At 37.0% G+C, this 27,260-nt stretch overlaps 1 protein-coding gene across 1 annotated transcript in view; it reads right to left on the bottom strand.

Moving 5' to 3' along the window:
- Positions 1-1,754: 1,754 nt before the first annotated feature.
- The window catches only part of GAD1 (glutamate decarboxylase 1), a 27,803-nt gene continuing 2,297 nt past the window's right edge, over positions 1,755-27,260 (bottom strand). The window contains exons 3-14 of the mRNA XM_014954565.1: positions 25,331-25,421; positions 20,560-20,672; positions 19,033-19,148; positions 18,850-18,929; positions 18,591-18,645; positions 17,418-17,534; positions 17,187-17,251; positions 13,701-13,779; positions 11,957-12,106; positions 9,969-10,076; positions 9,132-9,221; positions 1,755-7,510 (exon numbers count right to left, since the gene is read on the bottom strand). Coding sequence (XP_014810051.1) covers positions 7,337-7,510; positions 9,132-9,221; positions 9,969-10,076; positions 11,957-12,106; positions 13,701-13,779; positions 17,187-17,251; positions 17,418-17,534; positions 18,591-18,645; positions 18,850-18,929; positions 19,033-19,148; positions 20,560-20,672; positions 25,331-25,421 — 1,238 coding nt within the window. The 3' untranslated portion in view covers positions 1,755-7,336. The remainder of the gene's footprint in view (positions 7,511-9,131; positions 9,222-9,968; positions 10,077-11,956; positions 12,107-13,700; positions 13,780-17,186; positions 17,252-17,417; positions 17,535-18,590; positions 18,646-18,849; positions 18,930-19,032; positions 19,149-20,559; positions 20,673-25,330; positions 25,422-27,260) is intronic.

The following is a 27,260-nucleotide window of genomic DNA, read 5'->3' as shown; positions in this document are numbered from 1 at the left end:
TGAGAAATGTCTTATGCCTTCCTCACTTTGCTTTTTAGAGATACTGTCTCCTGTCCAGTTTAAAGTTAGCATTCACAGTTTTATTTTTTTGAAGGCCAATATTCTTGCTTTATACACCAGCATTCTCAAAATTCTTGCTAATGTCACACGAACAGGATATGGCTTCAAATCAGCTTACATTGTGGTCACAGATGACACGCTTCTGTAAATCTAAGCTAAAGTAATTGCACTTACATTTGTTGATTTTGCTTGTAGTGACATTTTTCTAGGCTTTCTTGCAATATTAAACTTACTTTTTCTCCATTTCCTATTGCCTGCAACGCTCTTACATATTTTCGTTCACACTGTCAGGGCACAACACATTTCCACATAAGAAAAGGCCAAAATTTTTCACACAGTAATTCCTGCCTCAAACCAACTGTTCTCAGATGAACTAGACTGATATTTTGTTAAAAAGTATATAATTTAAGAATTTCATATGACAGAGATTTAATCATTCATATACATACACAACACACACACACATTTCAAAGGTAAGAGAAAATAATTTACTATTTCTTTCATGATATACTTGTTTACTGTTACACTTCAAGAATCTTTGCAGATATCCTGAAAAGTCCTACACAGAAAGGTCAACATCATGCAAGACTTAATTTTTTTCTGATACACACTGAGTATGTACATGCATGTGTCCTTCTGTTTTATATGATGAAATATAAATACATATATTAAGTATACTTATCCAGTCTGAAATAATGCTGAATTATTCAGATGCTGAATGGATTACCTAATAAATAGCAGAAATAAATCAAGGTGTGTAATATTTTATCTTCAATTTTTTCTGTTATCATCACTACTAAACAATGCTCCACTTTTCCTCAGTAAATAGATCTATTAAAACAGAGAACCAGAATATTTTTCTTTACCAGGTCTACTTAAAAACTTCTGCTTGCATCTTATCTTTTATTCTAACCATAATTTTATTTCTGCTTTGACCAGAAGCCTGATTCTTCCAAATGCTCTAATGAAATCCAAACCTTTCCATGTTGTGCAGCCATCCTTCCTTTTACCCTTCACTTTCAGTCAATTCTTGTGTCTTCCCATTTCCTCTTCACTAGCTTAGTTGCAGTTCCTGGGTGAGTAGTAGTTCCAGATTCACGTGCTATCACCCTAAGCATAACTGTCACAATTTGCAAATCATAAAACACTAAAAAAGAAATTCAGGCAGATGTAATTCAGTTGAACACAGTGTGCTGTACCCAACTACAAACAATCCCATTGTGGTCCTAACATTTTATTGAACAGTGTATGTAAGAGTACATTCCTTTCTACTCACACATGATACAATCATCTTCCATAATTTTTAATGCTTTACATCATGGCATTTGCATGCTACACTAATGGACTTAATAAGTTTCTTTGCAGCATATATTTTCCTCATTCCTAGTTTGCTGCATAAAATTCTTTAACTTGGAAAGAAAACTGTTCTTAAGAAAACTCATCCTACCTGAAGGATGCTCATCCTACCCTATAGCAATCAAAATAAAATTTATTACTTACTGTTAAAATCACTGACAGTTCTATGGTTAATGCATAAAGTGGTAATTAATCAGAATCGTCTATATAGTGAAAAAAATTATTTTATACTTTTATGAATTCAAAACATACTCTTATTTTTCAATATATTTGGTATAAAAAAAAAAAGAATTAAAAATATTTTAACACCCGTAATAGAATGACACATTGCCCCAAAATATGATCTAGAATCCAAAATTTTTAATCACCTTTTTCATGTTACATATTATATATATCAAGTATATATCACGCATAGACATATCATGTGCTACATAGTATAATGCTTTGCCACAAAAAACTTTAATTCATACTGTATTTACAGAGGGAAAGACTTGTATTTTGTAATTATTTTGCTTCACTCAAGTCCAATTAGGAAAAAAAAAAAGGTATTTCCCTGAAGTTCTGGCATTCTTATAAATTTTACTTTTCAACTATTTTGTGGTCAAATTCAGTTTATGGTATATTTTGAAACATCTATGATTCTATACGAGATACATCGAATTTGTTTGATGTTACTGCAATATGTATAGTCTTTTTTTAGAGAATACAAGAATTTCAGAATTTCAGATTTAGGGTCTTATTTTGTTTTGCTAGGAAATGGTCTTTTACTTCCAAGAATGGGAAAGATTGATTCAGGCAATCAGCAGCAATTCTCCTGTCAACTTCTGTGGTGGCAAGATTAGGCTTCCCTTGTACACCTTTACAAAATTATTCGTGCAAAACATATTTACTCACAAAATAAAGCTGCCAATGTCTCATTTACATGTGTTACAAAGTAACATTTTTACTGTAAAAGACTGTGCATTTTAATGCTTAATACAAAAGTGGCTTAACAGGGAAACCAAGTTCTAACTGACTCTGCTAAGAATATTCACAGATTTTCTGCTACGCAGACTTTAAATGCTTTCAGAGTCAGGCACCCCATATATCCTGTGCTACTGACTCCACAGTGAACTGTCGGATGACCGTCAGGGCTCCTCGTGCCATCCCTCTATCATTTCTGACAAACACAGAAGTGCTGAAACATAACACTATTCAAAACACCTTTAGGCCTGGTCCTGTCCTGCATTTTTTTACATACAGGAAAGTACTTTATCAGCCAAGTAGATTTAAAATTGCATAAAAATATCCTACTTCTGATTGTGTGCAGATTTAAATGTGCCTAATAAACAAACACTGAGATCAACCAGTGGCATTGCAAAGTGTGCAAAGTTAAGCATGTAGTCAAGTCCTCCTGGCAGTAAGATCTGCATTACAAGAAGTAAGTTTCATAAATATATCGACAGATTAAATAGCAGGGCTTTTACCACAAGGACTTAATCTTATTCTTTTTACCCATTCCAAAGTTCCTGTTAACTTTCTTGGATGTAAGTTGGATGAGGATTTTATAAACCACACAGAATATCGCACAGGAAGATTTTTAGATTCTCTATTTTTTTTAGTATTTCTACACAGTGCTAGTATCTTGACGACCCTATTCAAACTGATCAAGGTTCAGAACTTGCAGTTCTTCCTCAGCCTGTGGTGGTACAAGATCACATTTGATTCATAATTAAAACTGAATAGTAGCCTTAGCATTGGCCTTACTATTTTTAATGTAAGGGATAACGTTGTATGCGTTTTGTCTCATATTCTTTAGGAAACAAAATAGCTTACAAAAATTATGAGACAAATTAGACAGTTTTAAGATCAACTTTTATTGAAAAATTAAAACTGCATTGCATATCTTCTTTATAACTTTGACATTTCTTAAACCACAAAACAGAGATTCTGTTTAAAAAATCTCTTCATATTTGTCACCATTCAAAAAACAGATTATGAACTAAGTCAATGATGATTTTAAAATCCTGGGTTACTCCCAAGGCCCCTGGTTCCGTCTGTCTGCCATGAATGGTTTCTTCTCTAAATAATTCTCTTCTTCTTTAATAATACAATCAGTACCTTTAATAATACAATCAGAATTTTTCTCATTCAAAATCAACAGCTGCTGTTGATTTTATTTAATGGTCAGTCTTTTCCAAATAAATTACATCACTTAATAAGCACTGCAGCTACATGTTAAGCGAAGATCTTGCCTATTGTTTATTTGATCTGAATTCACCCACACAAAATTGGCTGTCTGTGTGATTTTAAGGGCAAAATTGCTACCTTAGGGTATATTTTAAACCTGAAAAAAACAAAATTACTCACCTGGAATTGCAATGCTTTGACTTAGTCAACACTTCCGTATATCCATACTTCCTGATCTCTCACAGTCAATAGTGTATGGATTAAAAAGCAGGAAAATTCCAGGTAAGCTTTTGTCTGAGCAGCTGTAACATATTACTCAGATGAAAATCACCTACTGAGAAGAAAACACAGATGAGTTTTCCTACTGATGACCATAACTGCTCTGTTAAAATCAGCTAACCAAGTCGGAAATTAATATGAGCTCTGTGCCTGCAGAAGCAGGTACATGTAATAGGGAAACACTCCAGTCTCATATTAGAATTAAAAGCTTTGCAAAAACCTAATTGTGGGTATCATCTGTGTCAAGACACAACACTGCAGAAAGGCAAGATAAAATGCAGAGAGTAGAAGGATAAATTTAAACCCTCTGTCTTTAGAGAAAACACCTCTGTGTTACCTGTCTCACTTCTGAGACGGGCAGGAAGAGCTCCATTATTCCCATCTAGCTGCATACCATCATGGGAATAGGTAGAACCTCTGATGCTTCTGACCTTCAAAACACAAGATATTCTATTAAATGAAGAAGCAAAATTTTAGTGAGAAAAACTTTTTATATGTGCTGAAGAGCTCTAGATCTATTTCTGACTACGTCACAGGACTGTATGAATGCCAGTAAGCTATATTATGGTCTTTCCTATAGTTTCGTGAGGATTATTCTCTTTACCTTGGTAAAGAGATGCTTCTAGAAGATACAACATTTCAAACACAATAAATTATTATTATAATATTGAGATGATGATCTGGATACAAGGTCCATGAAGTTAAAATGTTAAGGTTAGAAAGTGAAGGATAAGTTGGGATCTTTAGTCATACTGTTGTTGAAATATCTTGACTAAGGAAGTGGAGGAGGTCAGAAATTCCCACCTAAGAAATAGTTGAAGAAATCACAAGGACCATGGTGCTGCTTATGTGGAAGATGTAAAGTCCCCTAGTGAAGCTAGGTCAGCAGTTGTATATCTTTGCATTGATTATACTAGTTCACATTGTTTCTCATAAACAACAGGGACTGAGGGAAATCTTTCAATCTTCTGTAGCTGCCCTTTGAATAAAGTAAAACTGTGACAGAGACCAGACTTTAGGCAGAAGCCTGTAATGAAATGTGACATGTACATCCTCTTCAAAACAAACTTTCTATGCTCTAAAAACAGCTCTCCATGAAAGACCCTCTAGTTTTGATGAATAGCTGATATCTATAAAGAATGGCATTTAATATTATGGAAGTTGGTAGTGAAATCAATGTTCATGCTGACTATTTCTGTATTGCAGGCCTCTGGTCATACTGCATGGATATTTACATCGAGAAATATTAAGTATTGAAGACATGGTAAGATATCAGGCTTATCATTAAGGAAGGTTGAAGTTTAAGAATAAGGCGGCAAGAAATAAACTACACTGTCTTGTGGAAAATAACCCAGTTAAAGAAATACTCTACTGGGAGGTTTCATGGCATAAAAGTAATGATGTAGATAACATTTTGAAAGTCATAATCATAAATCTAAAAGACAGTGACAGATTTATAGTAATTTTTAGATACAACTCAAATAATTTCAAGAAAAGGTTTTAAAGAAGGTTATGGAAGAGAGAGAAGCAATAGTTCTATGAAAAGCTGGAAAGACTGTGCTATATGATATGGCATTTACCATGACAGCTTTTTCCTTCTCCCTGCTCTGACCCAGACAAAGATGTGAGACAGCATCCTCAGAAGACAACCAGTGGGACCTGCAGGATGGAAATCTCTCCTGGCTGTAGCTGTCCTTCCACAAGACTGAGAGGAAGCAGAGAGGCTGCGAAAACTGCATAGCATGACTGCATTTCACTGAATGTTTCTAAAATAATTTAAGGTTATTACTGATTTGGAAAAAAAAAAGAAAGAAAAGAAAAAGAAAAACCAATTAATTACTGACTTGCATAGAAGATAGCCATAGAATCATGTATGAAGAGATTTGAAATTAGCATATTCCATTTATCACCATGACAGCGATTCAGTAGACAGAGGGCTATTGAGTCTTCATTTTGTTCCACTACTCTGCTTCCAGCATGGAGTTTTCCACTGGGTAGTATTGATTCTCTAATGATTAAAACTGAACAAGCTGCAGATGACTCTGGTGTCTGTACTTTGAAAAGTCTAGCCAGTTGAAATAGTTGTGACAAGCCAGCTCTATTAAAAGATGCTGAGATTACTTTTGTATTTATTTATTTTATAAGCTCCAAACACATAGTGAATTCCATTTCACTAAAAGAATGATGCTGGTTAAAACTCCCACAGAAATGCTATAGAAGTTCAGGAATCTTCCCACAGAGTTTAGTTAGAATGGTCATAGAGATCAGTCCTGAAATACAACTCAAAAACAGGGGCCTTGGTTAGCAACCAACATTCACTAGAAAAGCATTCAGATCACTGAAGAGACAGTCTGACATTACAATAAATAAAACTGAAAATTCTACTAAATTAAAGGGATCGCATAATTTGACAGTTTATACACAATGTTAGAATTCCTTATATTAAGTAAAATTATTTGTAAGTTATTATTTTAAGGGCACTAGGATTTAAATGAAAGTGTCAACTAATATTTTAGTATTTTTTCTTTGGCTCACAAAGACACTAAAATACCATAAACATTATTTAGAACTTCAATAATATATAAATAGGATACATTACAAATGGAAGAAAATACAAGACAACTCTTCAGCATGGTAAATCTCTGCATATAAATAAGCAAATATTTCATATACCTACAATTCAACAGTTATCTTGCTGTAAAACTATTACATTGAAATCCTTTTACACAAAGTCATTTAACAATAATATACACAATCTACACAAATTAACTTCTAAAAATACAGCAATAATATACCTGTTACAATGACTCTGCTACTATTATCCCCTGATGTGACACTAAAGGGGAAATACAACTATTTTACTCAAAGGTGCTGTTAGAGATTGCTGTTTTGTACATGAGAGAAGCACCAACAATAAGATTTAATACTGTTATACATTTTCTTTAGCTCCTAAGAATCTACATTTTAGAAATGTTTCTATATGCCTATTTTTACCTGGGGAAAAAATCTGTAGCACATTATCCACATCATTAGTTGTTGAAGGAAAAGTTAATTCTCTTAAAGTGGAAAACATGCTGTGGTTTAGATCTATGTTTATAACCACTTTATATATATATATGTGTATGTATATATATATATAATTATATATATTTATTTATACTGTACATATATACTGTGCAGAGTTCTTAATTTACTATTTTAATACTTACTAATTTCCTGCTGACTACAATAAACAAGACCAACGTAAGAGTCAATAGTACTTCAACTTCAAGATAATACATTTTCCCTCAGTATTATGATCTACCAATACATATATGTTTCAGTAGCCTATAGTTGTTTTATTTAGGATATCTTAGGAGACTGGAACTTACAGAAAGAGAATTTCCTTAAAACATGTTCTGCAGAACTGGGTTAGAAAATAGCCAGTGCTGGAAAACAGTGAATTAGAGAAATAAATCATTCAACCACTTCCCTACAGCTCCTGCCCCAATCTCTCTATTTCCTCAATGAGGAAGTCAATGTCAGACTTAGTTGCTGCTGGGTTTGAGATGACCATACGGAAGAAGTTGACTTTATCGCCCTGAGGCTGATATCCAACCATGGTAGTACCCGATTCCATCATCAGTGCTTTGATTTTCGGTGCCACCTTTATAATTTAAAAATAAAAAAAATAAGAGAGAGAGAGAAGAAGAATTAAAAACTTTATCCTTTCTTGGTATGTCACAACATTTCTTAATTTGGAAAAAAAAACGGCCAGACTAGAAAGGCACTAGTTTTTATAAAAAGATCTGTAAGAGAAAAAGCTTGAAAATCTAAATATGTAGGAATGGCTATTTAAAGAAAAATTGACAATAATACCCATCTTTTTTATTAAGAGACTAATAGCATCCTAGAGTATTCACTATGTAATAATTTAATCTATTAAACGTAGATGCCATTTGTCTGTGCTGAAGATTTTTGTCATGAAGAAGTGTTTTCTGTCTTTTGATGAAAACGTACTCCAGAACCACCTTTTAGAGGGTAATGGATGTTTTCCATGAGAATATTATGCATTCTCAAAGTCATTTTCTAGAGGCAGGGTAGGGGGAGGAGCAGGGACACAATGAAAATTTTTCAACAAGATTTATTTCAGAAAGAATATTCTCCGTTAGTGTAAGCCATGGAAACCTTCCAGTAGTTTTGCAGTACCGTGCATTTACTGCAATCTCATGTCTTCACTTTAATTTACAAGGAATAACGTCCATCATAATGACTATCTTAATATTTGGTATTGATTGAGCCCAGTTTTGCCATCCAGACCTTCTTTCTCTCTGCCAGCCAAGGTCAGATGTCCAGCTCTTACACTGTTTTGTAGGATGCTTTATAATATCTTCTGACATTAAACAGGGTCAAATCAAACATTTCATCCTTCCTCCCAGTCTTATCTTCCTCTTTTCTCGACAATTTCTTTATGTAATATGTCACTGGTTGACATAGGAATTTCTATTCTTTTCTGTTCTCTTTCCCCAGTGTGATGCAGACATAAAATCCTCTACAAAACATCCCAAGTTTTCCCATTCTTCTCCCTTCCCAAACAGGAAAAAAATTGCAATTGATTTTGCCTGCTATAAAACCATTCTTTTGTCTCCTGAATGTATTTCATTCTGCTTCTGTCTGCCTAAAATGCTACCACAAAATTACTGTATTTCACTTCCCCCAAGTCGTAAGTAACATGATACTTGACCATTGTAGGGGTGGTGCCTCTACAATGCCTTCACTTCCCTCTATTTTTTCTTCAAATAAATTTATCCCAAAGGGTATTAATTTTCATGGAAATGCATTAATACATGACTAACCAAGCACATTTAAAATCAATGTAAAGACCTGAGGACTTACGGGTTTCCATGTCCTTTACCTGTCCCAGGATTTTCAAATAATTACCCTCACATTTCTCTTGCTGATATGCTGCCCTATTCAAACAGGATTGGGACGTCTTTGTGCCTCACTACTTTATAAAGATTCATAATGCTTTTGAGAGTACAGAAGCGATACAAAACAAATAATCACTGAGTATGTTCTATATCTCATTCTAGAAGGGAAATGTGACTTCAGCCTCAGTAGAAGTAGGAGACAAAGGTAGACAAATATCAAGGTCATAACAAGCAATTGAAGAACTGACATCCCAGAACTAGGAACATGTGTCAACACACAGATAAATTATTTTTAATAAACAGAACACTTTGGGCTGAAAGTAGGCTATATTTTTGCATTTAACATAAGCCACATACCCTGTGTAACTTTTCTCTTCTCTCATCAGAGTCTGGCATGCCCCTGAGACTTGGCGGAATATACCAAAAACATACATTTGTATGCTCCGGCTGCAAAAAGAACCAAACACATACATTGATAAACAAAAAAGAACCAAACACATGCATTGATAAACAAAATAATATAGATCAATTACACACTAAAGGCCAGTCAGTAGCATATTTTAGCACAGGCATGGAAGACAAAATATAGTATTAATTTTCCTAGTTCTGCACGTTAAAACAAAATAAATGGATTACAGCACCGCTGGTTGCATCTGCTGTCTTAGGTTCCCTATACACTGTCACATTTACAATGTTTTAGGGTGCTAATGAATTGCAAATACATTTCCCCTTCATGCAGTTTTATGAGGAACTGTTTTCCAGGATTGCAGCAAAAGCAACCCAATTTCCCTTTTCTTAGTAAACAGAGAGATGAAGTATATTTGTAATTTTATCAACCAAGAGCTTATGCAGTGGCACTAGCAATAGAACATACGGCAAAAATATCAGAGTCTCAGTTCTGTATGTTAAAACATGGAATCTCAGCTGGGGTAGATTGTGTTAAGGTAGTCTTCATGCCCTAAAGTGAGAAGTCCTCTGTAGAGGAGAATGAGAGGAGATAAATCTGACATTTATGGAAAAAAAACACATGCATTTGGCCAAAAAACTACCCAGATGCCAATAGTCATGTAGGTCTTTAGAAAATAAGAGCAGTTTTGCATAGCTGGCTTGAAAAACTGTGAGAAGTGTAAGACTGTTTTTGAAATTCCGGACAGATTTGGCTCCTATACACAGGTTAAATGAAAGAAAACTTACCTCCCCTTCAAAAACCATCTCAAATTCTTCTCTGTTTTTGATCTTAGTGTAGAGATATTCTGCCAGCTCCAGGCATTTATTGATCTGATTTTCAAATCCTACTGTACCCTGTTTTAAGAAGAAAGTAAGTATTAATTACACGGCCACTTTTCCTCCTCCTATGCAATCATCTTTTCAGATAGGCTTCACTCTTAAATGTTTTCAGTCAGGAAACATTTAGCAGTATTATTTCTTGTAATTTAAAAGTAAAGTAAATCAACACCTCAAAAGTGGCTAAACGCGGCCTTACTGTAATCAGTATTTGGTTTGGGTCTCGTTTTAAAATAATTTATTATGATAATAACAAGAGTTTTGATATTTTTAATAGATTATTTTTAGCTCTTTTTCTTGTTCAAAAAATATTATGAATATTAAGTCTTGGCTTCCCAGCTCTTTCTGAAAGACCAGGATCATGGAATGGGAACTCAGTTGAAAGGGAAAGAGTTGGGAAGTAATTTATTTCCTTTGAACAGTTTGCTAAAAATTTGCATTTTAATAAGTCAGCAAACAATAGCCTGCAATGTGTTTCCTAAAAATCATTTGCCTACCCACTAATCTTTTGTCATATCTGATTTGGTTTGAAAGATCATAATCCCAGAAACAGTAGATGAATGTTGCTTATAAATTAAGGGGGGGGAAAGTTTTGGGTGGTTGTTTTTTTTAAAAAAGTACACTTTGTATATGAATGAAGGAGTAAGACAAGTACACTCTTATATTATTGCATATTTGGGGTAAGTTCTTTGTACTGAATAAAATGCCTGAAGGTAAAGTCACAAGAGTACTTCTGGACCTAGGCTATGTATTTCCACTACAAGGACAAGAGTATGATCACTCATGGTGGCTAATGCTGAACGAAAAATTTCTATAGCTCCTAGTATTTTGTTTTCTTAACATTTTTGTAAAATAATCATGCAATCTGCTAGAAACAGGTTCTATCCAATACCTCAGAGATCTCAGGTCCAAGAAATCTGAATCTGTCTCAACACTAAACAGAAATCTGAAATAACTCATTTCTGGAGAAATTTAAATTCTAGATATGCAGATCAACTTAGCAATTTTATCCTATATTATTTTTAAAGAATCACATCCACAAATATCCTACCTCTGAATCTTAAATATGAGGCCTATCCATTATGATTTCCACTGTATTTTTTTTTTCTTTATTGTGAAGTGCTGTACTTCTTTAGTGAGGTCATTTTAACAGGTGACTGTAACAGCAGAGGTAGAATCACATGCCAGTTTTGACAAAATGTACTCGGCTGGTATTTAGAAAAACATTCAGTCCATGCTTTAATGGTGCCTGTAGTCAGCACTTGATAATTAGAACACAAACAACACACTTCAAAGTTGCTAGTCACGGTCTGGTTCTAACGTGCCATAAGCAGCTTCATGTTCCTAGATTACAGTACCAAGATAATTTATTTTGGAGGAAGAACTGAGTCTGAACTGAAATGTACTTAGCCTGGTAATCAAACCTATGCTGATTACTAAAGTCATTGTTACAAGTATTTTGTGTTGAAGTGTTCTGTTTCTTTTTCTGAAGTACTTTTTGAAATAAACAATGACAACTCTACAATCTGTTTAAAAGTAACTGTATATCTGAAGTTCTGTTACTTTATTCCCTCAGTCTTCAATAGTGAGGAAATTTGCATGAAACCATCTCCTATCATCACAGATTACTTACTATTGCTGTTCATCTCTCACCCAAAGTGAAAACTGGGTTATGACTGTACATTTTGCCATTATATTTAAACTCATTTTTATAAAAAAAAGATTAGACTGTAGACAGGTTACCCAACTAAATTCCCATTTTTCAGCAGAACAGCAAGAAGAATAGTAATAAGACGTCTGCAGGTAAAGAAATAAAAATGAAACGTGTTTTCTTGACCGCCTTAGGAACACATAAGGCTGTATGTTTCTGATTTTTGAGCTGAACTTTTACTATTTACCTTTGCCTTCCACATCAGCCAGAATTTGAAAATGTCCACATGTCGACCACACTGTATGGCCTTATCTCCAGTGTCATAGGATACATCATACTGTTTGTCTTGCTGGAAGAGATAGCCTGCACACATTTGATTGCAGCCCTGAAGTATACCCTGTAATGAAAAATGTGTATTGTATGACTTACATGGAATATGTGCATATGAAACTGTATGCATTAATAATATATTGAAAAATGTATTTCAAATATATACAGAAGAATTGTTCTTTAATGGGCCAAATTATGAAATACTGACCTTGTTTTGTAAACCTTAGCCATAAAAATAATTTCATAATATAAGGTAGTTCTCTTAGAAGTCCCTGAGTAGTTTTACACACCCGCAGACCCACGCCTGGAAAAACATTCTCAGATTAATTTCTATTCTTAGTTTTTGATACTAACTTTTTCCACTCTGTATTTATGTTTTTATGTTTGTATGGTTTTAGGACTTAATTTTTTGATATGTTAAATTACACACTAGAATAAAGCTGTGGTCTCTCACTGCAGCAGATAAAGAAAAAAAAAAGTAACTGGAGACTTCAACTTTATATATTGTCCAGCTTTATGACACTTACCATTAGTGATAAAAATAAATACAAAGGACCCAAACCAGACATTTTTTTCTTACAAACAAATATGGTCCATAGACCAATAGAAACCTACAGATTACTGATAAATATCTCTGAAGGAAACATGGAGGAGCAAATTTCTGTATGTTGCACAGAAGTCTTACACGTGACACTTCTGAAACAGTTAGCACCTCCTCTAGAGTTCATTAGTTGTTCTTTGAAGAAGTTTCAAGACACTGGTATATCTGATAAATACAAAAACACCTATCAAAGTTCTCATATAGAGAATAAAAAATTTTGCCAAAATTCTCAGTTAGCATAAATAATAGCTAGTGCTTCCCTGCAATAGATGTCAAAGTGTTTTATAAAGGAAAACAAACACTGCAGTCTTTGGTTTAAAGATGGGCCACCTGGAAGAGCAACAGCAGTCCTAGGACTGGAACCCACAATTCCTTCACCCCAGTTCTATACACAGGAACCACCTCTTCAACTAACTCTTCTAGCAGCAATTTACATGCCAGAAATTAGTAGACAACAGAATTAATCCTATCCACAGATGACAGATGTGGAGTTTTTTTATCATCTAAGGAAAATAAATATTGCTTAAAAGAATTGAGACACTGGTCATACTTTCATTGATGTCAATGAAGAATCTAGAAAAAAGCCCTAAAAAGATAACATGGAGTCATAATAAAAGCATCATGGTGGTTTCTTTTCAACAGAATTGAGAAACTTTTAAACCATCATGTAAGGTAAAAAAGTTGCTTTTTATTTAAGCAGTTTAGATTGTGAGCAATTACTAAGATCAAGGGTGTATGTTCAGTATATCATAGAAACAATGGGGCAAATGTTCAGATGAATTATATTAGCATGGCTCTGGCATTGTTATTAGAACATGCAAAGATTCAACAGCTAAAGATCTGACCCATATTGTCTAGAACTTTAACAAAAAAATACCCAAAAATCAAAAAACCAGAAAAGATGAAACAACTTCCTAAACACAATGTAAATCCACACAATTCTTCCTTCCAAAAGAAGTTTTGAAATTAAATGGATTTTACACTACTCTCCTAAGAAGTAGGGCTTGGTATTTAGTGGTTTGGTTTTTTTAACTGCTTAATTATTTAATATAAGGCAGACCTTCTCCCGGACAAGGATGGCAGAACATTGTAACAACACTCCCATCATCTTGTGTGGATTCCAAGTGACTGAGTTGGCTCTGCAAAAAAAAATTACACATTCAGGTAGGTCTGGAAAACAGAAACTTAACCTGAAGCAGTCACCTTTGTTTTTTGATTTCAGCTAGAAACGTATGGAGTTTTGACCATGATGAATTCACTACGCAGATTATTACTGTCTCAAGTGTCTTCTTTCCCAGATATACTGTCTGGAAAAGGAATTTTCCATCCATTAACACTGCAATTTCAGACTTTTGATTGGTTTATATTATTACTAATACCAGCTAATTTGTGTCAGACTATGCTGGTGAGCTGATACAGTAACTTCATCTCCAGAAGACTCCACTTCTAGAAATAGCACTAATAAAACCAACAAAAGCAGTTTGACAGGTTATATCAATTCAAGGTACTGATTGAGGGAGGGGGATGTCAGAGAATTAAGAGAATACCATTTTTTACTGAACAACTGCTGGAAAAGTAGAAAGCAAAGGAAAAGACACTCCTCATGCTTATCTGCTTTTCCAGTTAAAGCCACAAGAGGCCTTCTCTGTACTAGTTTGTCAAGCCCATGGACTGTTAAAAGGCTATAAAATTTTACATCACAATCCTACCATTCTGTATATAAAGCTTAAAACTTTTTACGTGTAAGAACAGGTGGATGCACAAGATCACCTAGTTTATTAGCCAAGCAGATGAGATGTTCTGTATTTTTAACATAACATTTAACATAGATAGTTTAATGATGATGCTAAAATAAATGTGCCAATATTGCATATCCATTGACCTCTTCACCCTAAGTAATTAATTACCAAATGTCCCCTTGATTCACTGTGTATTCCAGAGAAGCAAAGTGTATAATCATATTTCACAGACTGTTCATGTGTTCTTACAACGTGGTTGAAAGAAAATGCAAAGATATTTCCTCCTTTTCTGCACCCTGCTATCAGAGAACACAGACACAACCACAGTTCCTCTATTTTGAGCAACACAATGACTCCTTCACCCCAGTCTGAGGACCATTAACTCCATAAAGATTCCAGACACAATTCCAGACTCTATCTGCGCTAGGTTAGTCCATAGCACCCTTAGCCAAAAGAACTGCTCACCCTGCGCTGTACCTGAGGAGCTCACCATCTCTCTAAAATCTCCTGCTTAGGCAGTGCAAGCCAGCAGGTATGTAGCTCAGACTTAGGCGGCAATTGTCTTTTAAAAAACTTCACTAACAGTTCAGATGGAGTAGTCAAGAAACAGACATTTATATAACAGCTCATTTCCTTCTGAGAGCTCTGCAGTTTCAGTTTAGCACATTTATTTATTCAACTTTCAGGGTTCCAAAGAAATATGGTTTCAGGCCACTTCTGCAAGGAGCATAAGGTTTATTTTAACATGAAGATGTCACTTTCTACCCTGCACAGCCAGCCAGCCGGAGACTGTCCTACCACAGGCAATCCCACTCCGTACAGTGGCAGCACGCCAGCCCTTGCAGGCCCGTGGCTCCTGGCTGGCCAAGTCTAGCCCAAGTGTTAGCCACAGACCCCAGCTGGGGCCTGTGACAGGCAATTATGCAGGAGGACACGTGGGCGCCATCCCACCTCTGAAGATCCGTACAGCTGACTTAGAAAAGAAATAATATCACGCTTCATGGCCTGCTGCTTTCTGTACTTGCTTAAGATTACGGTCTTAATTAGCACCCCTGGGTTGACCTCAGGTCAAAAGAGGTGTGCCAAACTACTGTGACCAAACCTGTATAGCTTAAGGAAATAATTTTACAATGCTGACCTCATACTAGACATGTTGCCATGACGTGAGTGACTTCCGAATTAGATTGGGCAGAGGTGGATATGATTCTGCTACCTCAGAGTATTCCTGCCACACCACACACTGCTGTCCTTGTGACAGGAGGGTCCACATGATCTTCCTACCAGTCCTGTACATTATTCTTTACCTTGTACTTGTTCTTCACTTACTGTATGAGATGCCTGCCACTAGGAAACTTTGTTTTCCCTGAGGCAGTGCATTGCTCACTGTTCTCATGTTATGCTTTTACACAGTGCCCGCTTTCAGCACAGTTGACTCGAGGAAGCAGTTTGGTGCTGATTTGAGAGTACATGGGTAGAGTTTGTTTCAAATCTTATTTTGCTTCCCTGGAAACTGAGATCTGCGATGATGGCAAAGATCTGACATTTCTGATTCTTCATTGCTTTTCTGATTTTTTTTTTCAGACAGGCAGCCTTTTATGACAGAGCAGTTTCAGAGGAAACCTAAAGACAAACACACCCATGGGGTTATAAACATTGCATCTTCTACAGACTACAGCCTTGTCATCATCAGATATGGGAACATCTGTGCCAAGTACTACATATGGGACTCCCCTCAGTCTGAATTGTAAGGGCTGGGGGGAGAGTCACGCTCTCACCCTGCTACCACTTCCAACTCAAACACTTTGCCTTTTTAAATTTGGTTCAAATAATTGTTTAATAAAGGCTGGCTTCTGCTCTCAGTGGCCATCTTGGTAACCTGGGTTATGTGCTTGGGGGTACACACACACTCTCTTTTCTGCAGACTGCACTCTGGCCTCTACAAGAGCTTCCTGCTTGTTTCATGTCATCCCCACATGGCACCAAGTCACAGATTCCTTTACCCTGAGACTGTGAGTATCTGTGACTCCTTCTGGCCTCCCTGTAAGCTCCCTCAGTTTTCTGCCTGGCACCATAGAACTGTACCAGCTCTGTGCTATCAAAGTCCTTTTCAGCTTACAGGTACTGAAATTTGCCTCTAAAAATTGCTGCTAATTCAGTCTCTACCATGTGTTCCTCTCTCTGTTGTACACAAATATATATTGATATGTATATAAATATATAAGCAATACCAAAGCAAGCGTATACATATATATTTATAAAATTTCATTTACAGAACACTCATTTTCAGGCAGAACGTATACTCTTAATTTTCTGGAAATTACTGCAAACATCCTTCAGGAGAGAATCTCTAGAAATTCCCACCATTTCATGGCTTCCCATCGTAGGTATTCATGCTCAAACACCTTCTCCGGATTCCTCACTGCTATTCTCAAAGCCCTACATTTCAGAGATTGTCTAGCTCTCACACTTCATTTTTTCCTTAAATCCCCCTTCACCCATTCCCAGACTTTTGATCCATTCAAAGCTCTACAAAGAACAATCTCTTCCTTCTTGCCAAGCAATATCATTGTCCTCCTTCAAATCTGCTGAAAACTTACCTTTCACTCAGCTGTACATCATCACTGTTCTCTTCTGTAATATTGTTTCAGTCTTCCTACTCTGAACATTTCCTGTCTATCTTGCTTTTGTTTAATTTAGTGCTCAAACTCCCTAATGCAGCAAATTCATTTTTTCATGAGTTTGTGAAGTGTCATATACCTTATGAAAGTACTTTAATAACAGTATTATAAATAAACACCATGTAGTACCTTTCTATTCCATTCAATTTATGACGATGCTTTCGGGACATTAGGAGTCCACCTCCCCAGGCAGCCTGGAAGAGACAGAAAAAAGAGAAGACTCATTTTGGAAAACCCTGACATATTTTAATTTACATAGGATCTAGTAATAAATACTTTAATTCAAGACAAAACATGTGTAAACAAAACAAAAAAAAATCCTCTTTTGCCTTAATAATAGCACTTAATTCAGTTACTTACATCTACATGGAGCCAGAGGTTGTATTTTTCACATATATCTGCAATCTCCTGTATTGGATCAAAGGCTCCATATACTGTTGTGCCTGCAGTTGCATTTACAAAAAGAGGAACGTATCCCTGCAACAAAAATAATAATATTTAATAAAAAATCCAGGATTTTACAGAAATTAAAAAAAAGGAATCATTTTAGAAATGTGGCTATCCCGTTTTCCAGCCTAAAAATGTTTTTCATCCCATCCAAAAAGTATGCATAAGCAACAGTAGCAACTAACAAATTGCGTACATGGTAGGAAGAAACTCTGTTTTTATTGTACTGCAACTTGACAAAATAAACTAAAGAAAATTATTTTGTCTAATATCTTCCAGTGAGGATATTCAAACACTCCAGTAGAAGACTAGCAATAATCAAGTAAAGTTGAGACTCTTACAGCAGTAAAAAGGAAAATTAATGAAATGTGACTTATAAGTTGCAATTTGAAGGCTTGAAGTTGTTCCTTTTGTCTTTATCTACTAATAAATAAAACAAAGCAGAACAAAGCAATCCAAAAGCAATAAATGTGGAACTATCACATCAAAGTGAGACAATTTTGAATTAGATGAAAAAAAATGTGAACTGTAATATCATCGAGTGCCCAAATATAAAGAAGTTAAGAAATAAAAAAAATACTAATCTGATTGCTCTAACTTTGGTGGTTTTATACAAAATTAATGACTTTTTCATTGCATTAATTCAAGAAATAACAATGAATGCCTCAAAAGATTAAACTTCCTGGCTATATTTACTAAGCCTGCAGACTCACACTTGAAATCTACTGGAATTTTTAGGACTTCAGTAGAATTTTTGATGGTTTTGGCTAAACTTTAAGTTTGGATAAAAGTAGGTTTAATTTCACGTTTTTGTATTCTTTTCCATATATTTCCAAACAAAGTCATAAAATACAGATTTGTTTCAAAAATTAAAAATACTTTTTTTTAAACAGTAAATGGAAAGCTTAGCAAGACATATAGGTAATTCCCTAAATAATACCTGAATGTATAATTAAGGAGCTGAAAATATTATTATAACATTTGTATCATTATAATGTTCGCTTTTAACATTAACTCTCAGCCTTCACAGGAAGAGGTAATTTTACCAAGCCAAGCATTTAAGTACTAATTTTAAAAAACACAAACCTTTTGTTTTGCTTCCAAAATTTTTGCCTCCAAATCAGCTGGTATTATTTTGCCTCTGTAATTATTGTAGAAACAGAAAGACAAAGAAAATTGAGGAGTGCATATGGAAACACTAGCTACAATTGAAATAATGTAATAGGATTTTCTCAACAGGCCATTAGCGATTTGACACACTGTACTGAACCAGTCCGTAAGCAAAATACAACAAATTTAACAGTTGAACACATTTAATATATCAAAACCTTAGCATTCATCCTACCTTTCATTGCATTTTATCAAAATCACATTGTCTGTTCCAAATCCAAGCGCAGCTCCAGCTTTCTTTATCGAATAGTGACTCTGCAGCAAAACATATGCACATTTAATGGAGAGGTTGTTTAATGATGAAGCGTCTTCACAACATATGTCAGTAAATTAGGAATTAGCAGCTTATTAAACTCACATGTTCCGAGGTAAAGAGAACCAGTTTAGGGACTGCAGCCATGCCTTTGGTTTTGACTTCAGGGAAATACTTGTAGCGTGCAGCCATGATGCTGTACATGTTGGAAATGGCTCCTCCTGTGAATGAGTAAATGAATGAATAATAAAATAGCGACAATGAGAAAAAAAAATGCATGTACGAACAAAGACATACAAGTCTCATTTGCGTTATGCAGTGAAAGTGGCAGTGAGCTATGAAAAAACCTATGTCTGAAATACATGGTCTTCAGTCTAAACAGCATAGGGACAGACCCCCTAGAAAGTCATACTGATAGCTGGAATTTTCTACCCACCATCTCTTTCTATCACTAACGTTTTGTAACACATTCCTAAAAAGTTCAGCTTTCATGGTGCTGCTTTTGCATGACAACTACTCATCAGCAAGAATAACAGGAACTTATAAAACTGTCTTAAGCATTGACTGAAGAAATGTCGCATACTGGGTGGATTTATACCATCTCATTGTAGATATAGAAGCTGATGACTTAAAGGTAGGTTTCTACAGCTGAGATAGTTATTCTAAGCTTCCTTACAGTCAGTGAAGGGAAAAAGGCACTTTGCAGGTTACGATTCAGCTAACCCATTTTAACACTTACTTTTAAAGAATGTGAATTGAGGGAATACAACTATTTCTCTTGGTTTACTGCTGGAAAGAGCCCAGAACAATGAGTTCAGTGCTGTGATGCAGGCCTCAAGATTTAGTAAGATGAATCTTATCTGTAAAGTCTTGGATAACTTCTTCCTCTAATATTTCTTCATCAACAAGAACACTGAAAAAGATCTGTATTTTTCCATCAGACGGGACTGGAGACCAAGCAAGTGTGCATTCATGGCTCTTATGTGGCCTGTTCCAACAAGAGGTGGAATTGTCCTTCATCCTCTGAAACAAGATGGCGTACCCCCACATCAAACCCAGAAATCTGAGTTCTGCTGGGAGTCCACGTTGTCCACACATAGGCCCGGGACCTCCACATGGTTTACCAGTCACTGCTGACTGCCTTTGTATCACCTTCACGGGAAGACATTTTGTCCTGGTCTACATAATGGAATCATACTTGTGAATCCAGTCAGATTATGTCCCAGAAAGCGATGGGCAGTTATAGTCTTTTTCTGACTGCAAGCCCAAATCCTCAATGACTATCAGAGAAGACAGTACATGATTCTCAAGAGCTACTGGTCAGCAGGAATTGTGGTTGCTCAGCACTTCCGGAAATTAAGCACCAAAAAAGGGTGTTTAAATGCCTAACTCTATACCAGAGCTTCTCGTGAAGTTTTAAAATGCTGTCCAGCCATGATATATAACCATACCCAAAGATAACTGTTTTTTCCCCAACCATCTTTGTGGGATGTTTAAACAAAGCATTCCTACTTCGAAACATCTGATGCATTGTTTTGTGTTGCAGATATTGTGGGCATTCAGATACAGCTTACGTTTATTTTAACTTTTGAAGTTTTAGTCAAATCACCAAAGCAGAGAGGAAAAACTCACCAGGTGAGAATATTCCATCGCCATCTTTATTTGACCACCCAATAATCTCTCTCATCTTTCGAAGCGTTATTTGTTCCATAAGAACAAAAACAGGGGCAATTTCATAGGTAAACCTGCATGGATAAAGAACAAAAACCAAACAAAACCACAAACAAATAAAATCAAATTGAGATTCTAAAAACACACAAAAATTTCCCAGACTATGATTCTTTGTCAAAATGCTTAAGATTCCTAAAGTTTTCCTATAAATTTAGGTTCTGATATTGCAACTTTTACCCAAACAAAAATCCTCCGGTAGACAATACTGAAAATACTTGTCAATAAAAACTGCAGTAATAGCTCTTTTGCAACTTTCTATATAACCAACATAAGACCTAATGCTTACCATCATAGCACTGCTGACTGCTGTACGAGATGGTACTGTAAAAATTTGTTTCCCAAAGTGCAAATTCCATATTTGTGGAATAACATATTGCCAAATCCTTATAAAAACAGTGAACTTCACTGAGCTAAGTACAACCATAATTAGAAGTATTGAGCTAGGGCTTCAAAGTCTAAATACAATTAATTATGTGGATTTATTCTGTTGATGATCTCCAAGGACAACTTATTTCTACAATACCATGTGATCAATAACTGTCAAGAGTAATTATAAATGATGATTTTCTAATTACTAAAAACAAGTCAGCAGTCAACTATTGTATCCACTTAATGAGGGCAAAAACCACGGCATAGTGTGGTGTGCCCTGATGTCACAGACAGATAAGTGTATGGAAAGTGACAGCCATACAACCATTTTTGGTGATCAAGGTACATGGATAAATTGCTATCGCTGTAAACAAACTCTGCTTGCTGTGTGTGCCAAAAAAAAAAAAAAGTGAAAAAAGGAGGGGGAAAAAGGAAGCAGATAGAAACTAAGTAATCAACCTGTGATTTCCAGAAGAATCTGTAAGAATATGACACCCTGACACTTTGATCTTACTGATGTCTTCCACTTGAATAATTTCGCCAAAACGTATGTGTTGTCTCTCTAATACTAAAATGACATTTTGAGAATAGTTAAGGGAAACTTTAAGGAGATGTGATATGAAGAAAGGATTATGTGTCTGAAAAGCTTGCCTTTTATCTACAGCTGCATTGGCTAGTTAAAATACTAATTTTTTTCCTTGAATCCCTATGTGTCATTAATCCATCACAGAAACACCATCACTATTTTTAAAACATTCCTTTAAGATTAAACAGCATTTGTAATTTGTTTAATTGTTGTAATCGTTATTTTCAGAAGCCAAAATACTGCTTATTTTGCTTTTTATTATTATTAGAACTGCCAGAGACAGCTGAACACTGATCTGAAGTTCGGGTGCTGCCAATATTTACAGAGACAAAATCAATAAACAAGTTGGTGTCTGCTAATAGGGGGTGGGGGGTGTTGTTTTAAGCACTGCAAGTCTAGGATATATACCAGTCTTTATTGAGGCAGAATGACCAACTGAAGTCAACAGGAACCCAGCAGTGTGTAGATCACCAAAGCCTAACACAAGATACATTTAAGTCAATGTGGGTTTTTTCCACCAATTTAAACACATTTTGACTTTTTGCTTGAGACCTTGCACACTGATCCCTACGTACCTCCCAGAAGACTCGAAGGCTTGTACAAAAAATATATAACATTAAGCAAGTCTTTTGTATATAAAACATCAAGTGTTCACAAGGGGAATTTGCAATATACTTAAGCCCAACTAAAATAGCCTTTATTTATTTTATTATGTAAATATTTTCTGATTCTTCAAAGACTGACAAAGATATAAAAGACTGAAGATGATTATATATGATAAGGCCAGTTATATTAGATGATGGCTATGATTTCAAAAATCACATCTCGCTAAAGTTCACTCCAACTTATTTGTTTTAAACTTAAATTATTTTGAAAAATTCAGTTAAATGCAGAAAATGTGTTTGGCTTGGAAGGAACTCTCCAATTTCAGATCCAATCTCCTTACAGAAAATGCTGATAGGATTTTCTTGTACAGTTACAACCTTTACAGTTGTTTCTATGAATTAACCAAGAGTCATGAGTCTCAGCTCCTTACTAATAGAATAAATGAATGGGTTTTTTGGTAGTGGCCAGTGCTGGCTTAATTCTGCTCTCACCTAAAGGCCAAATCACCTTACCAGGCCAAATCACTCTAGCTACCTGTCCTCCTGTTTGCCAGTATGCAAAAAGCATTCTGAGAACAAATGTAAAGCATTTTACATCATTTTTCGATGTTACATTTTCATAAGCATAAATGCATAACACTGAAAATACCAATATAATTCTCTCATCTAACAGTGGGCATAAAGAGATCTTCCAGATAATATTACTGCTTTCTAACCTCAGCTGGCTGGTGCGTGGTGAGTGAATGCCCTCTGCTACAGATCCCGAGAGCTGGATGAATAATGGCAACTTCTGAAATTTCCACCCTGAAGGTCTTATGATTAGCAATTGAGCTATGAATAGCACATTGATACATTATTTCTAAGTCAATGTGGGAAGCCTATTGTGATTAGTTTTATTTAATATATTATCTTCACAGTGACATTTAAGTAACATTTCCTAATGACAATTTAAAATTTTAAGAGATGTTTTGATTACCCAAAACTCATTTGCAAAAGAAAAAGCATTTTTTAAATTGTTCACAAATATTTTAAGTATTGCTTATAGGTGAAAAAGCAAAAATGGCAAATGGAAAACATTCTCTACCATAATCCAGTGTTACTGTTGCTTGTGTGCTACATGCTTGTGTAGCTGAAATAGACTAGAACAGTTTCTAGGTAAACACCAGAACCTGCTCTTCTGTGCTGGAACACTGCTCAAAATAAATAATGTGTTCCCCAGAGTTCACAGAGATTATTTGGCTATTTTTAATAACCTTCTCTGTCAGTTCTTTGAATCACATTCTACAAACATGTTGCTTTAACTGTACTTGCAATTACTGTATTATTTGAAAACATATCATGTTGACCTTGGTTTGCTGAAAAAAACCCCAATATATTATTTTGCATTTGCTAAACCTCATACAAGCAAATAGCCAATTTTCATGCTCACAGAGAAATATTTTCAAGATATGTTCTTGTTTAAAGTATAAATGGATCAGAAATTAGCCTTACAGAAGCAGCTATTTAACAATTTACTTTTAAAACCAAACAAAGGAAAAAGCAACATCATTAAAAAAAAAAAAGTTACTCTTTCAAAGTCAGTAAGTGAGATGTTCTTAATAATGATGGCGATATTTTGTAAGATGATCACAGTCTGCTACAGAGCTGAGTTCCATTACAGCCTATCAGATCTGTGCGATTTCACTGATTACAGAAGGATAACTAAGTTAGTCAAAGGAAAAAGGACTTGGAGAGTTACACTCTCTGAAGTACATTTTTGTGACAGAGGAACAATATTTCAGCAAAGTATTATTTTAGAAATGTAATCAGATTTGTTTTCACTTTTAATTGTGGTGTGAAAATAAAAGCACTTTAAAGCACTTTGCAACATTTATTTTACAATTCAAATATATGTTGCTGGGTTTTCTTTCCAATCAGCTTTTAAATCTGAATGTCTCATACTGATTTTTAGGAAGCAGACTGATTAAGAAGATCGTTACAAAGAGCAGGTTGGTTTTGGCTGGAGCACCTTATATATTTTTCTTTCTTGCTAACCTCGCGAAGCAGGACCAGCTCGTAATCTACATAGAGCTGCTACTAATCAGCTATACTTAATGAACCATTTACTCGTGGATAGGTCAGTGAAAATACTGTTCCTTTTACAATCTGCAGATACATTTCGTGTGTTCTGCCAATCTGCCAATTAGCAACAAACTACCCAAAACAGAGGTAGCTTTAGAGTTAAAACACATCCAATACTGAACTAAAACAAAGCAGTTTGTTACCTGCCAAGTATTTGGACTCCCATCACATTTTTGAGCGTATACAAATCATTATATATAAACAAAAACTGGCTAGGTTTTTTCGCTTGGTGTTTGGTTTGTTTGTGTTGGTTTTTTTTCATTAATTACACTCTTTGTTGCAAAAATTCAACATAATACCTTAAATTTACATCTACCTTTCATGAATTTTGAGGTGAAGAAACATTAGGAAAATTTTCCTCATTGGTATGTTCTAGATGTAAAAACTTTACTTTGTTATGCATCCATTTCTTTATTTACACACAACTTTAATAAATCTTATATGAGTAATCGCTTCATTATGATTAAATTAATTTTCAATGCTACATTTTTAATCATTTTGAAGCCACCCAAAAGCTACTTCTTTACCAGGACATGAACAGGAGAAGGTGGTGCCCCAAGCCTGCTATGTCTGAAATCAACAGGAGAAAAGACAACCAACTTTTACGTATTTTGTATTCTAGTGTTAGCATATGGGTAGCTGCAGAAATACTCAGTCTGGAGCAAAGTCTTCAAAAAAAATCGGGAAGAGATAAATAAGATAGGTCCAAGTGCAGAAAAATAATTTCATGCTACTGTCTTAGAATCAGCCTGTTTGACTTACCATGTGGTCTGGGATATTTGCATTTCTATTTATCAGAAATGTAAGACTGTTCAGCTTTATATAGCTATTTTCACTGTATTACTGCCACATTGAGAAAAACGTGTCATGCTTTTACTGAAGATGCAGCAATTGTCATTTAAAGAAGAATTTTATGCAAGTCTGTGGCAGTACCCCATAGTCTACCGTACCAGTATACCAGTACACCATAATAGATGGCAGCCCCCCTTACATGTTTGTGTTAGCGGTGGACGTCAGCCACTCCCCAGCCAAGCCAATGATGTCCAGTCCCGTGGAGAGCTGATTGAAGAAGCGAGGATGACCTGGGAAGAGAATCGAGAGCAAGTTAGCACAGCCCCACTGGGATCCCTCGGTTTCCAATCTGAAACCGCCCAACTGCGCTGACACAGGCGGTGGTTCCGCGCCCATAACGCGCTTGCGTTAAGTTTTCAAAGCAAGTCCCGCTTATGTGGGGACCGTTAACCAACTTTCACGGATGCCTTGTTACAAACTTGGAAAACCGCTTTGGAGGGAGCAGCTGCATAGAATCATTAGCGTTTAAATTAAAAGAGAGAACCTCAGAGACGACTGAGCCCGTAAAACACCTCCGGAACGTGGTCAGGGGCTCAGGCTAGCCCAGATCCACAGCCCCCCTCCCCTTTCCCCCCCAGCCGCGCTGTGAACTCGGAGGGGGGGAGCGATACTTGGCAGTAACAACCTGCAGGTGCTGGGGTCATTTGCATTTGAATGGAGAAAGAGAGGAAGGCTCATCCGCCTGTAATGAGGCTGGGGGGTGGGAAGCGCGGAGGAGAGGGTGGCTTGCTGAGCTGCGCGCCCACGGGAGCGGATTTTCGCGGGACCTCTGCGGGAAACGTCCCGGAGCGGGGGGACCCGCTGCAGCGGGGCGCCGAGAGCCCCTCAAGAGCCCCTCGGCACGGGCGGTTCCCCCACATGGTCTACAATTCACCTCATAAGCGCAGGCTATGCTGGCAAACCGAAGTCAATCGTATTGTATTGTAAGTCAATTGTATTTCAGCCGAAGTTGCTTTTACAAGCACTAAGCCCTACTACTTGGGGGGTCTGCTTTTCTAGCAGGAAGGGGTGAAATTCTTAAAAAAAAAATGATGACGGAGGAGGGAGGTGTCGTGATTTAGTCCTTATCTCTGCTCTCTTGGGAAAGAACAGGCAGACACCACACTGGGGACAGCCCAGCCCGAAAGGGGGGGTCTAGCGCTCGACGCCCGGAGGGACCCTGTCATGTCACATTTGGCTCAACGCTGGGAACATCAGCATCTTTTGACGTAAAGAAATAAATGCGATTCTGCTCCGAGCGGTGTCAGCGGGGACGGTGAGGAGGCGTGAGCCTGCCGGCGCGGCCACGGCTCGGCACATCCCCACGGGGAGGCTGCCGCGGGAAGTGGGGGGACACGGCGGCGAAGCGACTGGGCTGCTCCTGCCCCAGGGAGCCAAACGGCTCAGCGCTGGAGCCCAGAAACATCACCACGGCTTTGCAAATCACCGCTTCTCTCCCTTGCCACGAAACACAGTTCGGGAAATAGGGACATCTCGCTGACCTCCCAAAGCGAGCCCGCGGGCTCCTGAGGCTGGGCTGCACATTCAGCCCCGCTGGCTTTCAGAGGGACCTTCACCGAGAGAGAGAACGCGAGCCCTGGAAACCTGGGGAGCCAGGGCGGGTGTCCTGGGACGTCTCACCCCGAGAGCCCCAGCATCTCCTTAAAGCCGCACCAGGTACCGCTTCCAACAGAGCAGCACCCGTGTCTGACCGGGTACCTGCACCTCCGCTCCCGGGGACAGAGCCCCCCGGTCCCCCGGGAGCTCCAGGGGAGGCTGGGGTGAGGAGGAGGGCTGGCTCGACATCCGGGAGCCACCAGAACCGGAATAGCGGGGGAAGCACACCTGCCGCGGTGACACCTGCCCCACAGCCCACCGGGCTGGGAGCGAAACACGCTCCCCTCCCATTAAAGGCACAAAATCAAAATATGCCCCCGAGACTCCTGACTAAATCAAAGCACCATGTGAATGGGAAACGACAGGCAGCTAACCGTCTCATCTCTTGGCTAGCTTTTCTGCCGAGCCGAGCCGGAGCGCTGCTCGCCGGGCAGAGCCCTGCAGATCTGAGCAGGACGGGGGGGGGGGGGGGG

This window comes from Calidris pugnax, unplaced genomic scaffold, assembly GCF_001431845.1.
Source record: "Calidris pugnax isolate Ruff unplaced genomic scaffold, ASM143184v1 scaffold103, whole genome shotgun sequence".
NCBI classification, from domain to species: Eukaryota; Metazoa; Chordata; class Aves; order Charadriiformes; family Scolopacidae; genus Calidris; species Calidris pugnax.
Note: the sequence above shows the minus strand (reverse complement) of the source record. Positions and strands in the feature narration are given on the sequence as shown.